General features: G+C 53.0%; 1 protein-coding gene across 1 annotated transcript; it reads right to left on the bottom strand.

Moving 5' to 3' along the window:
• Window positions 1–230: 230 nt before the first annotated feature.
• SPHK2 (sphingosine kinase 2) lies at window positions 231–9,259 on the bottom strand. The gene is made up of 6 exons (XM_029584697.1): window positions 9,162–9,259; window positions 6,285–7,043; window positions 5,746–5,895; window positions 4,825–4,919; window positions 4,107–4,222; window positions 231–3,873 (listed from the first exon to the last, which is right to left on the bottom strand). The coding sequence occupies exons 2-6, from the start codon at window positions 6,709–6,711 to the stop codon at window positions 2,874–2,876; spliced, it is 1,788 nt and encodes a 595-aa protein (XP_029440557.1). The 5' UTR covers window positions 6,712–7,043; window positions 9,162–9,259; the 3' UTR covers window positions 231–2,873.
• Between the last annotated feature and the right edge of the window lie 3,085 nt (window positions 9,260–12,344).

The raw sequence follows: 12,344 nt of genomic DNA on the forward strand, positions 1-12,344 counted from the left end.
AGGGTCAGCTCAGCCCATCTGATGACACCCCCCCTTTACAACCAATGCCTCTACATCCTCCAGTGCCTGAATCTGAGGGGGAGGGGGGGGGTGAGGGGGGTCAGACGAACAGATACAATGGGCTTGTGCTTTCCTTCACGGCACCGTTCTTCCCTAACAGCAGTGCAGAGCTGAAGAGAAATATTTGACAGCACCCTCCCACCACCGGTTACAGCAGTTATACACCTTCAAACACTTTTTTTTTTTTATTTTTAAATTACAAAGATGACATACAGCAGGCCAACACAAGATGCTGGCATTCAGCCCTAAAACTATCAGTAGTAAGGGGTTGGTTTGGTTTTTTTTTTGTGTGTTTGTGATTTGTAAAGTTTAGATTGAAGAGCAGCTGGAATTCTCCAAGAGGTATTTTTACAGATGCAGTAGCATATCCACAGTTTCCAGCTGGTAGACACCCAACTCCATGCAGGAGCCCGGCTGCCCTGCCCACTAGCCCTTTTCTAGCAAGATGAGAAGGGCAGGCAGACAGGTGGGGGGGGGGGGGGAGAAGAAAAAAAATAAGTAATCATCAGAAGATTGTGCCCTTGCAAGGTTTAGGCACTTTAATGATAGCAACGGTGCTACTGTGCTGTTTGTCAGCAGGGATTACAAGAATTAGATTGAATTTTTTTTTGTGGGAAAGGAGCATCTTGCCAAGTCAGGTAGGGTTGGAGGAGACCACATTACTTGTCCCATCCCCCCTCCCCCATTTAACTCGCAAAAAAAAAAAAAATAAAAAAAACAGCTGAAAAGCTAGAGAGAGGTGAAGGCCCTCACCCTGCATGCAACAGGCCTGTAAGGAAATCATTTCTTTTGGAGCTTGTTTCAAGGGGCTGGAAGCGGGGAGCAGAGGCTGCCTTCCAAAGGCCGAACAGGAAGTATGCAGGGGGGACACTGCCGGGATCCTAGCAGCAGCCGCTGCTCACACTTAACACAAAAATTAAAAAGGACGCATTTGGAGCATGGGGGGGGGGGGGGAGGGGGGGTGGTGGAGTTTAGTGCAAACCTTTTCATTGCAGAAACATTTACAAAACATCAAAACAGCAGCAGCAGCAAACAACAGGTACATTTCCTGGAAAAAATTAAACCTTCACATCTTGATGTATTGCATTGCCTTCCAGTCCCCCCCCAAGCTGCTGAGGGCTCCACGCATACTAAAAACGCCCCTGGAATGTGAAGTGGCCAAGGCCGACTGAAACCCACCTAATGCGTTTTTGGACGTGGGAGCCGGATGCAGCCGGCACAAGGGTACAATCCGGGTGCTCTCCTTGTTATTTTGGGGGGGGGATTTATAAGCTCAGTAGTGCAAATGGCTAATCAGTAAGAGGGCAGGGGCAGGAGTCGGCATGGCTCAGTCCTCCTCAGTCCCTGCCCCCCCCCCCCCTCAGCAACGCAAAACAAAGCACACACTCGCGCCCCCCCCCCCACCCCCCCTCCTGAAGAATTTCCAGGGGACAGGAAGCAGAGACCTCAGTCTATGTTCCCATAGCCAAAACAATTATAGTTTCCCAAGGAGCCATTGGCTGCTCTGTAGCTTCCCCCCCCCCCCCCCCCCCCCCAGAGGAGTCCCTCAATGTTACAAAAGCCATCAGAAGACCCTGCGAAGGTGCCGGCTCTGGCCTCCTGCCTCCAATCTCTAGGAGAGGAGCAGCCCCACGACTTCTGGGCACTGTACCCACCCCTCGGCCTTCTCCACCTCAGGGCACAGCTTGAGAAGGGGAAAAAAAAAACAACAACAAAACGCTTGCACGCAAGCCGAGGGGGGCCTGCAATCCCGTCAAAGGTCCCGGGTAAAAAACAAAAAAAAAAAGAGCACACGGGTATTGTTCTGACACACGAGACTGTCCGGCCAGGAAGCAGCTGCTTCCAGGAATAAAGCTGGAAACTGAGAGATATTTCTGGTCCCGGGGACAAGGGGGGGTGTGGGAACATGAGAGGAGCATCTCCCAAACCGACAACCTGCGGGAATCCCCTCAAATGCCTGGGGAGGGGGGGGGGGGGGGTCTCACTGGCGTTCCCTTCCTAGCTTCACAGAGGAAGGAGGCGCCGGGCTCCCGGAAAGCCCTGGCAGAAGGAGGCGCTCTCTCGCCCTTCCTCCCTGGCCGACTTTCATTTCGTATTGCTTGGACTGGCTGGAGCCACAGGAGGAGCGGGAAACGAGGTGGCCCCCACCTCAGAGTCTTCCCCTGCCCGTGAACGCAGCGCGGGGCAAGGTGTCTAAGCCACCCCTCCCTAGCCCGGTTATTATAGCGCGGTCTCGTTTTTTTTTTTCTTTTAATTCCAATCCCAGCGGGTGCTGTCGAATCTTCTGCACGGTGGACTAAAGACACAAGGAAAGGAGGCTGCTACTGCTAACCAAAAAAAGGAAGGAACCCCCCCCCCCCTAGTGTAAGGGTGACCGAGGCCAGAAGAAAAAAAGGACGGGCGCCTCGGTGCCAGGCTGGCCAACGAGACATCGCGCTTGGACTCGGGGCTTAAAGGCCAAACCAAGCAGGGCACCCCCCCCCCCCCCCCTCCCCCTTTCTCCCACCGTACCTGGATGGGTCATGGTAATTGTTCGCGCTGCGCCGACGCCCTGGATCGGTCAGCGCAGCCCTAGATGAAGAGCCCGGCCGCCCGGGATCCTGCTATCCCAGGGCGGGCGAGGTGAAGCCACGGCGTGCAGCTGGGCAGTTTTCAGTCAGCGTGGAAACCCCCTTTCCCCTCCACGAATATAATCCGACTACTGTCCCACCCCAAGCCTCGAGTCATTCACAGGAAAAAGGAAGCCAGGGCCCCGAGGCAGCAGCAGCAGGAGGAGGAGACGACAGCTCGATGAGGGGCGTGCGGGCGGGAGGCTAGAAGGTGGACACCTTCACTCTCGGTGTCCCCGTGATGAGGTTGCACAGCCGGCGGTGGACCTGGCCTTGGATGGGGCCATACTCCACCCGCTCCCCGTCCACCGTCAGGATGCCCTTGCTGGTGAGGGGCTCCAGCCGGAAGGCGCGGACAGGCACGTGGGTGAAGTGCGGATACTCCAGCTCGAAGTGGCTCCCGCGCTCCATGGCCAGGAAGAGGCGGACCATGGCCGCCCGCGAGATGCCCGCCTTGACGAAGAAGAGGTGGATCAGGCCCTCGCCAAAGGAGGCAAAAGGCGCCACAAAGAGGTCGGCGCCCAGGTGGCTCTGGTAGATGGCCAACACCAGCACGAAGTCCGCCTCCAGCGTCACCCAGTCGCCGGGCACCGGTTTGTCCAGGGGCACCAAGAGATCGTCGGGGGGACCCCACATGTGTCGAGCTGTACCAGGTGCCATGGCAGGGGCGGCAGAGGGAGGGGCGCTGGGCACGGGGTCAAAGGTGAAGCTGTCCGAGTCCAGGGCAGCTGGGGAAGGGGAGGCTTCGAAGCTGGGCAGCTCCCCGGTGTCCGTCACGGAGGCGGCAGAGTTGCGCTTGGTCACGACATCGCGCTCTTCGCACAGCGCCATGTCGGAGACGGTGCGGTGCAGCGGGGCGTGCCGCTGGAGGTTGGCCAGGCTCCCGTTGGCGGCCAGGGTGATGCTGCGGGAGACGGGGCGGTGGCCGTCGGCGGCCGGCAGGTAGGAGAGGCGGCCGCGGTAGGTGCGGAGCGAGGCCAGCCGCACGGCGGTGCCCAGCGTGAAGCGGGCCGAGCCCATGTGGCGGTACTTCTCACTCTCAATGTCCACGTCGGAGATGAAGCCCCAGGCCACGCTCAGGAAGGAGAAGGAGCGGGCGCCTGAGCAGGTGGTGACAGAGACCAGGTCCATGGGCTCCATGCCCCCGTGGCACAGCAGCAGGGTGCAGTTCAGGAGCAGCTCCAGTGCCAGAGCCTGCCCGAACCTGTCAGGTGGGAAAGAAAGCACATGGGTCACTGAAGCTGCCCCCCTGACACAAGGGCCCATGCCCCTGTACAGCTCCACCCCGATATAACCCCCTGCTCCCTCCAATAAAACACAGTGACAGCAGAGCTCATACGCTCGCCCCCCCCCTCCCCCACTGTAGCACAAGTACTCATTACTGACAACCGGAGAGCTTCCTCTCTGCATGCCAGGGGTAACTCTCTGTCCTCTTACCCGCCACTGAAGTTGACTGCTCCGGCGAGGGCGTTCCCAGATCCGCACGGGAGGATCCCAACTGGCGTTTTTATGGCTTCTTCCCAATCCGGGCGCTCCATCAGACCATTAATGACCTGCGCAAGGTGATAACGGAAGGTGTCAGCTCCCGGCGGACGTGTAAACCCATCCGCAGAGAGAGAAGGAGAGCGGGATGAGAGAGAAACTGAGACAAGGCAGAGAGGGGGGGGGGGGGGGGGGGGGGAGAGAGAAAACTGAAGTAAGAAAGAACGAGAGAAGGAGACACACGCAGAGCGAGAGCTCTCTGTGAGCGAGGGGGGAAGTCAGGAAGCCAGAAACAATGACGAGAAACAAGACGGGCGCTCAGAAAATCATCTGGGGTGTGAAGACCTTCAGGGGCACCGTGGCAGGGAACTTTCCAACCTGCCAGGCTGCTTTGGGCATCAGAGCCTGGCAGTGCCGGGCATCCGGGGGGGGGGGGAAGTACGATATGGGGAGACGGCACCACGTCGGGTCAGCAAGCCGTTCTCAGTAAACCCTGGCAGGCTGGGGCAAGAGGCGGAAGCTGCCAGGGCCTCTCCGGCGAGGGAGACGCAGTCACGGTCAGAGGTTTGCATGTGCTAGGGCCGGAGTCGGAACGGCTACAGTGCGGAGGAATCCGATCCAGGGCAGTGGGGTAAGCGAGGAGAGAGAGAGGAGGCGGGCAGCTGGTCGTCACCTCATACAGGAGCCCGTCTCCGGAGACGATGATGATCCCGTCCCATTCGTCCAGGCTAAGGCCTTGCACCAGCTCCCGGGCATGGTTCTGCCTCTCTGATGGCGAGAAAAAAAAAAAAAAAGAGAGAAAAGTCGTTGTGAGGGAGAAACGGCGGCAGGAGGGGGGGGGGGGGGGGGGGAAGCTTTGTTTATACCAAGGCAGAGGCAAAGGCTCAAGGCAGCCACAGCTGTTCAGGACAAGAAAAACTTGCTGGACGGCCCTCCCACAAGTGGCCTTCTGCAGGAACAACCTTGGTCTTAAGAGGTCAACCAAGGCAGTGATTTCACATGAGAAACCATTGGGGGGAACAGAACAAAAAAAAAATTCATTAGTAGCTGGTGATCTCTCTGGAAAGTGGATTTACAATCAGAGTTCAGCTTCCAAAGAAAAACAGTCTGCAGCCATGCACAAGATTGCCACCCTCCCTGTGGTGCTGGAGCCAGAGGCCTGAGGGTCCCCCACATCCGCTCATAAGAACATAAGAAGTTGCCATGCTGGGTCAGACCAAGGGTCCATCGAGCCCAGCATCCTGTTTCCAACAGAGGCCAAAACCAGGCCACAAGAACCTGGCAATTACCCAAACACCTAGAAGATCCCATGCTACTGATGCAATTAATAGCAGTGGCTATTCCTTAAGTAAACTTGATTAATAATAGCAGTTAATGGACTTCTCCTCCAAGAACTTATCCAAACCTTTTTTTAAACCCAGCTACACTAACTACACTAACCACATCCTCTGGCAACAAATTCCAGAGCTTAATTGTGCGTTGAGTGAAAAAGAACTTTCTCCGATTAGTCTTAAATGTGCTACTTGCTAACTTCGTGGAGTGCCCCCTAGTCCTCCTATTATCCGAAAGTGTAAATAACCAATCCTCCTCTCACCTGTCTGGATGAGGTTGTAACTGATATCGGCTTCCGAGATCATGGGCAGAATGTGGGCGTGGCAGTGCTGCAGGGCCAAGCCCCTGCCCCCCTGGGGGTTCACCAGCAGGAGCAGCCGACGGGGCCGAGGCAAGAGGCCGGGGTCGATCTCTGGAAGAGACGAGAAGGGTGATCAGCGGATACAGCAGAAATAATCTCTCCCCCCCCCCTCCCCCAAACCAGTGATGCATCCTGCACGATCACGGGCCAACCCCCGCCCCCCATTCCTTCCCACAAAACGAGCTGTCCCAGCAGAGCCTTATCAGAAAATAAGTGCCCTTTGGCCTTCCCCAGAGGCCTTAAGCAAGATAAAAACAGTTTCATCTTCGAGGCAGAGAGATACCCGATTGCTGAGGTTTAGCTGTATATCAAGATAAAAGGTTGGGAGAGTGAGGCTAGCACCCAAGGCAGAGAGGGAACGTCGTCTGAACTTCCTGTAGCCAAAAGCTAAAATTTATTAGCAGCAAAGAAAAACAAGTGAATGGCTTTGGGGTTCTTACCGGTCTCGCTGCCGATGGGGACCCCCAGCAGCAGGCACTTGATCGCCACCACCCACCTCTCTGCCACCGTCTGGTTCCGGGTGTAGTCGGCGGACCCGTCCACCCGGAAGGTGCGCACAGCCCTCTGCCGCGTCCGGCCCGACCCCACCGTCACCTTCCTCTTCTTCTGCGGGTAGGCGTAGACGGAGAAGTAGGCCACGTGCGCCTCCGTGGGCGTGCGGCTGCGCAGGGCGTGACACCCCGCCACCTCGCGCAGGGCTACCACCGTGCGCTGGTCCGCGTCCTCAGGCTTGGGCACCAGCCGCTGGATGTGGAGGGCGGCATGGGTCAAGCTCAGGGCGTAGCGCTGGCCTTTGGAGGGGTGGCCGCCAAACTCCCCGTGCAGCAAGGTCTCCGCCGTCCCCACCAGGTACCTGCCGACCTCCATGGCCGTTATCTGTCCCCCCCCTTCCTCCCAGTGCTCAGTCAGTCAGCCAGGCCAGCTTCTGGACAATTCACCAGCGTGGCCATGACTCAGCTCTCACTTCCTCAATAGCAAGGAAGCAAGAAGGCCGCTTCTAAACAGAGACGTAATTCAATGTCTGGACTTCTGTAAAGCACGACTCAGCGTCTGCATCAAACCATTACATTACAATTTTATTTTTTTTCCCCCCAGATTTTGTCTTCCTTGTGGCCTTGTCTTCCAAGGCTCTTGATTTCATCCAGGACCGCCTCCTTAGGTCTTCAGATGCCGGGCTTCATGACAAAGTCAGGGAAGACCTGGTGAATGGAGACATTGAGAAGTTGGAAGGTGTTTCGGTTTTTTTTGGGGGGGGGGGGGGGGGAACAAAGACTTTCCCTAGTCACAGAAAACTGCTTCTGTGTAGCCCTAGCTTGTTGATTCTCTCCTCCCCGACCCTTTTACAGCAGACAGTAAGAGAAGGGCTGTGCTTAATACATGGGACCTATCAAAAGGAAGATATGGGGGTGGGGGGGGGGGGGTGGCATTCGTAAGTCAGCTGGACCTGAACATTCCACTAGGGAGAGGGGCCAGATGTTAAGAATCATCCGAAAACAATGCCATACCTCAGCTTCCAAGACCACGTAGGCGAGGTGCATGTGGTCCCAAAAGCTCAGGTATACTGGTCTCATGCGGAGTCCACTCACCAAGAGAGTGTCTAAGCTAGGGAAACAAGAACACCAACAAATGATGCAAGTTTTCAGGATTCCCGAGTTCCCTTCATCTGACAAAGGATCAGAGAAAGCCGGGGCTGGGAGGAACCACAGGTCCTCATCTAGCTATGGTGGGCACAAGGGGTAAAGGATCCTCAGAGGTGAGGGCCAGAGAGGGAGAGCCAGGGACAGTGACGGGAGAGTGAGGGAGTAAAGCCTGGGATGGACAGAGAATCCATACTTGAGAAAAAGTGAAGGGAAAGCCAGAGATCATGTGAGGTCTCCGACACTGCAACAGGAAGTAAACTGGGTAGACTTCCCTTTTCTGGGCCTAAATAAAACATTCTTTCCACTTTTCAAGGAATCACATTAAAATGTCTTTAACCATTTGCTAGTCTTATAGAAAACGTTATTACTTCTGCTTAACTTCTTGGACTAATTTTACTTTTGGTCACTAATAAGATACACCCTTTCAAGCGATTGGGTGAAAAGTAAGAACAGAAGTGTCTAGGATGAGGGAATCTGGGCATCCAGGAGAGAGCATTTTGGGGTCCAGGATGCCACTGGGAAGGCGGGATAAGCATTACCACATGCTTCAGGGTCCGTTTATGACAGCAACGAATTAAAGTCTGTTCAGCAATACTAGCCTTGACCTTCCCCAAGGGCTCTGGGTACCAATTTCTCACGCAACCCAATTCCATCAACTCTCCCTGACCTGAGTGAGACCAGAATCTTCTTGATGTTTGTCCTATGCCAATATATGAGACCACATAGATGCTCCCCTCCCCTCATTTCTTCAGAATGAGTGAGTGTGTGTGTGTGGGGGGGGGGGGGTGCTCCTCACCTATGTGTTCTCAAAAGCTCACACCCAGGATTGGAATAACAGTACATAGCAGAAGCATCAGAGGGCTTGCACCCTGAAAAGCTCCCACTTCAATAAATCAATTCGTCTATAAAGGTGCCACTCGCCGCCGTGTCATATTTTGCTACTACAGACTAAGTTTTTGAATGAAGTGAGGTAGCAGAGGCCAGCAGATAAAGAAAGGCCAAGTGGCCCACGGGCCACCTTGTCAGTCCTGTCTCACCAACCCATGCCAAGGATTCTCTGGGACCGCGGTGCCGCTAACCATGGCTCAGTGATAAGCAGGTGAAGGAAAGGCCCCAATGGACAGGGGTTTTTTTGCCCACCCCAGCCTCCTTCCCTCCACCAGACCCACTTACCAATCTCCCCCAAGCATCTCCAGGAGATGCCATCATCCTAGGGAAGGGGGACCCAAACTCAGAAGCAATTTAATTATTTTTCCCTCAAAAACACAACAAAACTCTCAGCAAATTTCTGGAAACTCTCTCTTACTCTCCCCCAACGTTCAGGATCTCCCTCCTGTCCTTGACCTCTTCTCTTTCCCCTGACTCTTACCCTCTTTATCTCTCCCTGTTGGTTTGGCTCTACCTCCTCTCTGTATCTTCCCCTCTTCTTTGTCCCTCTCCCTCTTTTCTCTGTGTGGATTTCTATGTTCCCTGTCCTTCTCTCTCTGTGGGTCTCCCTCTTCCCTGACCCTCTCTCTCCCTGTCGATTTGGTTTTTCTCCTCTCTGTAGGCTCTTCCTCTTCCCTGTCCCTCTCTCTCACTGGCTCTCCCCCTCCTCTCTCTCTCTGGGTTTCCCTCGTCCCTCTCTCCTGTTGGTTTGGCTCTCCTTTCTCTCGCTTGCTGCCCTCCCTCTAGTACCTTTCTCAGGCAGTCTCCTTCTCCCCTCTCACTCTCCGTGGCTCTCACTCAGCCGGAAATCGAATCGCGCACCTCTCGGTTCGCCCGCTCCCACCCTTCCCAGCGCCTCGCCCAATCAGCGGCCGTCTCGCGACCCCCGCTGGCCAATCAGCGCTTTCTCGCCCTGCCGTTTGTTTCGCCGGGTTGCCTTGGTGCGAATCTCCGGGTTAGGAGGGGTCGGCTCGGTTCGTTCTCGTCTCGCGTGAGCGCGGCCGCCATCTTTGCTGTGGGCGGGGAGGCGGTGGGCTGGGTTGTGGACTTTTCTCAAGAACTGCGGCGGCTCGAGCCCCCGTCGTTTTAGAGGTTTTTCTTTTATGGGGAAAGTTCTCGGAAAGCTTGGAAAGTTGAGCTTTGTTTTGAAGGAGAGGTTCTTAAGCGCGGGGGCGGCCATCTTTAGTGTGGGCAAATCATGACTTAGTAAAATCTTAGTGGGTGAAGCGTAATCACGAGAAAGTAGCCGTAGGTTTTTTTTCCCTTAACTTTATTAAGGGGTTGTACAAACAAGCAGTTACAGCGGGGGAAGGGGATGGGTATATAAGAACATAAGAAATTGCCATGCTGGGTCAGAACAAGGGTGCATCAAGCCCAGCATCCTGTGTCCAACAGAGGCCAAAACCAGGCCACAAGAACCTGGCAATTACCCAAACACCAAGAAGATCCCATGCTACTGATGCAATTAATAGCAGTGGCTATTCCCTAAGTCAACTTGATTAATAGCAGTTAATGGACGTCTCCTCCAAGAACTTATCCAAACCTTTTTTGAACCCAGTTACACTAACTTCACTAACCACATCCTCTGGCAACAAATTCCAGAGCTTTATTGTGCGTTGAGTGAAAAAGAATTTTCTCCGATTAGTCTTAAATGTGCTACTTGCTAACTTCATGGAATGCCCCCTAGTTCTTCTATTATTCGAAAGCGTAAATAACCGATTCACATCTACTCGTTGAAGACATCTCATGATCTTAAAGACCTCTATCATATCCCCCCTCAGCCGTCTCTTTCCTCATAGGGGAGCTGTTCTATCATTTTGGTTGCCCTTCTCTGTACCTTCTCCATCGCAACTATATCTTTTTTGAGATGCGGCGACCAGAATTGTACACAGTATTCAAGGTGCAGTCTCACCATGGAGCGATATAGAGGCATTATGACATTTTCCGTTTTATTAACTATTCCCTTCCTAATAATTCCTAACATTCTGTTTGCTTTTTTGACTGCTGCAGCACACTGAGCCGATGATTTTAAATTATTATCCACTATTATGCCTAGATCTTTTTCCTGGGTGGTAGTTCCTAATATGGAACCTAACATTGTGTAACTACAGCAAGGGTTATTTTTCCCTATATGCAACACCTTGCACTTGTCCACATTAAATTTCATTTGCCATTTGGATGCCCAATCTTCCAGTCTTGCAAGGTCCTCCTGTAATGTATCACAATCTGCTTGTGATTTAACTATTCTGAATAATTTTGTATCATCCGCAAATTTGATAATCTCATTGGTTGTATTCCTTTCCAGATTATTTATATATATATATATATATATATATATATATATATATATATATATATATTGAAAAGCACCGGTCCAAGTACAGATCCCTGAGGCACTCCACTGCTTACCCTTTTCCACTGAGAAAACTGACCATTTAATCCTACTCTCTGTTTCCTGTCTTTTAACCAGATTGTAATCCATGAAAGGACATCGACTCCTATCCCATGACTTTTTAGTTTTCTTAGAAGGCTCTCATGAGGGATTTTGTCAAACGCCTTCTGAAAATTCAAATACACTACATCTACAAGTTCACCTTTATCCACGTTTATTAACCCCTTCAAAAAAATGAAGCAGATTTGTTAGGCAAGTCTTCCCTTGGGTAAATCCATGTTGACTGTGTTTCATTAAACCATGTCTTTCTATATGCTCTACGATTTTGATCTTGAGAATAGTTTCCACTATATTTCCCGGCACTGAAATTAAGCTCACTGGTCTATAGTTACCCGGATCGCCCCTGGAGTCTTTCTTAAATATTGGGGTTACATTGGCCACCCTCCGGTCTTCAGGTACAATGGATGATTTTAATGATAGATTACAAATTTTAACTAATAGATCAGAAATTTCATTTTTTAGTTCCTTCAGTACCCTAGGATGCATACCATCTGGTCCAGGTGATTTGCTACTCTTTAGTTTGTCAATCTGGCCTACTACTGTTGCGCCCGTCGGTCACAGATGGCTGCGACCTCTGTTGATAAACTCTCTTTTCCCTGCACCAGCAATTCTGGGAAGAACGGTGGCCTCCACTTGCAAACACCGCCTTCCCCGGTGTCCCCGGGATGGCGTGGGCAATTCCATCCGCCATCTTGAATTGGAGATTACCTAGGGCACGTGCGCACGCGCCAGGCCCTCTCTTATACACGTCATGGCGGGAACCTCGGGGGCGTCCCCTCCGCATGACGTCACTCGCCAGTGTATTTAAGCTATCCGGCCTATGCTTCCTATGAGTTAGCAAGGACTTCCTTCCTGCTGAATTCCACTCCACTTGGAGATGCTTCACTATTTGCTACACTGAACTGGTCCTGATCTCCAGGACTTGGACGCTTTAGGTACCCGCTCCTCAGGGGCCTTGTCGCGTTCTGGCTATCCGCTCCTCGGAGGGCCTTTCTGCCTGGAGAATCCATCTACTCTTGGTTGGGACCCAGCCTCGTTCAGCCTTGTGAGTACCCTTCACGTTTGTTACCATCTTGCTGACGGAACATCCGGTGTACCCTGTGCCTCGGGCCACTACCGTGCTTGCCTCAGCAAACCATCTTCTACACTTCAGAGTGAGTACCTTCATCTACCCAGCTCTGATGTCCTCCTGCACTTTCCTTATCAAAGACAGTACTGATTCTCGGCGTACCCCGTGCTGCGGGCCACTACTGGATCTACCCTGAGAAGTGTATTATCTGGAGGAGGAGTTCCCTGGGGTACCCTGCTCTGCGGGCCACTACCAGGGATATCATCACTGAGCAACCTTACTACTCTGGACTGTGTCTTACTTCTCACTCAGTGGGTACTTCACCTACGTTCCAGTCTAATAAAGTCTCATTACTATCTGTGTCCATCTCAGCTGAGGCCACGCCTATCGTAGTGAGTCCCCACAGGGCTCC

The sequence above is a fragment of the Rhinatrema bivittatum genome, chromosome 19 (assembly GCF_901001135.1).
Source record: "Rhinatrema bivittatum chromosome 19, aRhiBiv1.1, whole genome shotgun sequence".
NCBI lineage: Eukaryota > Metazoa > Chordata > Amphibia > Gymnophiona > Rhinatrematidae > Rhinatrema > Rhinatrema bivittatum.

What these genes read in the sequence shown, in the direction of transcription:
- SPHK2 (XM_029584697.1), bottom strand. Translation starts at nt 6,711, where the DNA reads ATGGAGGTCGGCAGGTACCTGGTGGGGACGGCGGAGACCTTGCTGCAC. An exon ending in GAGACGGGCTCCTGTATGAG is followed by an intron (nt 4,223 to 4,824) that starts GTGACGACCAGC and finishes CACCTTGCGCAG; the next exon opens with GTCATTAATGGTCTGATGGA. An exon ending in GCAGTCAACTTCAGTGGCGG is followed by an intron (nt 3,874 to 4,106) that starts GTAAGAGGACAG and finishes CCCACCTGACAG; the next exon opens with GTTCGGGCAGGCTCTGGCAC.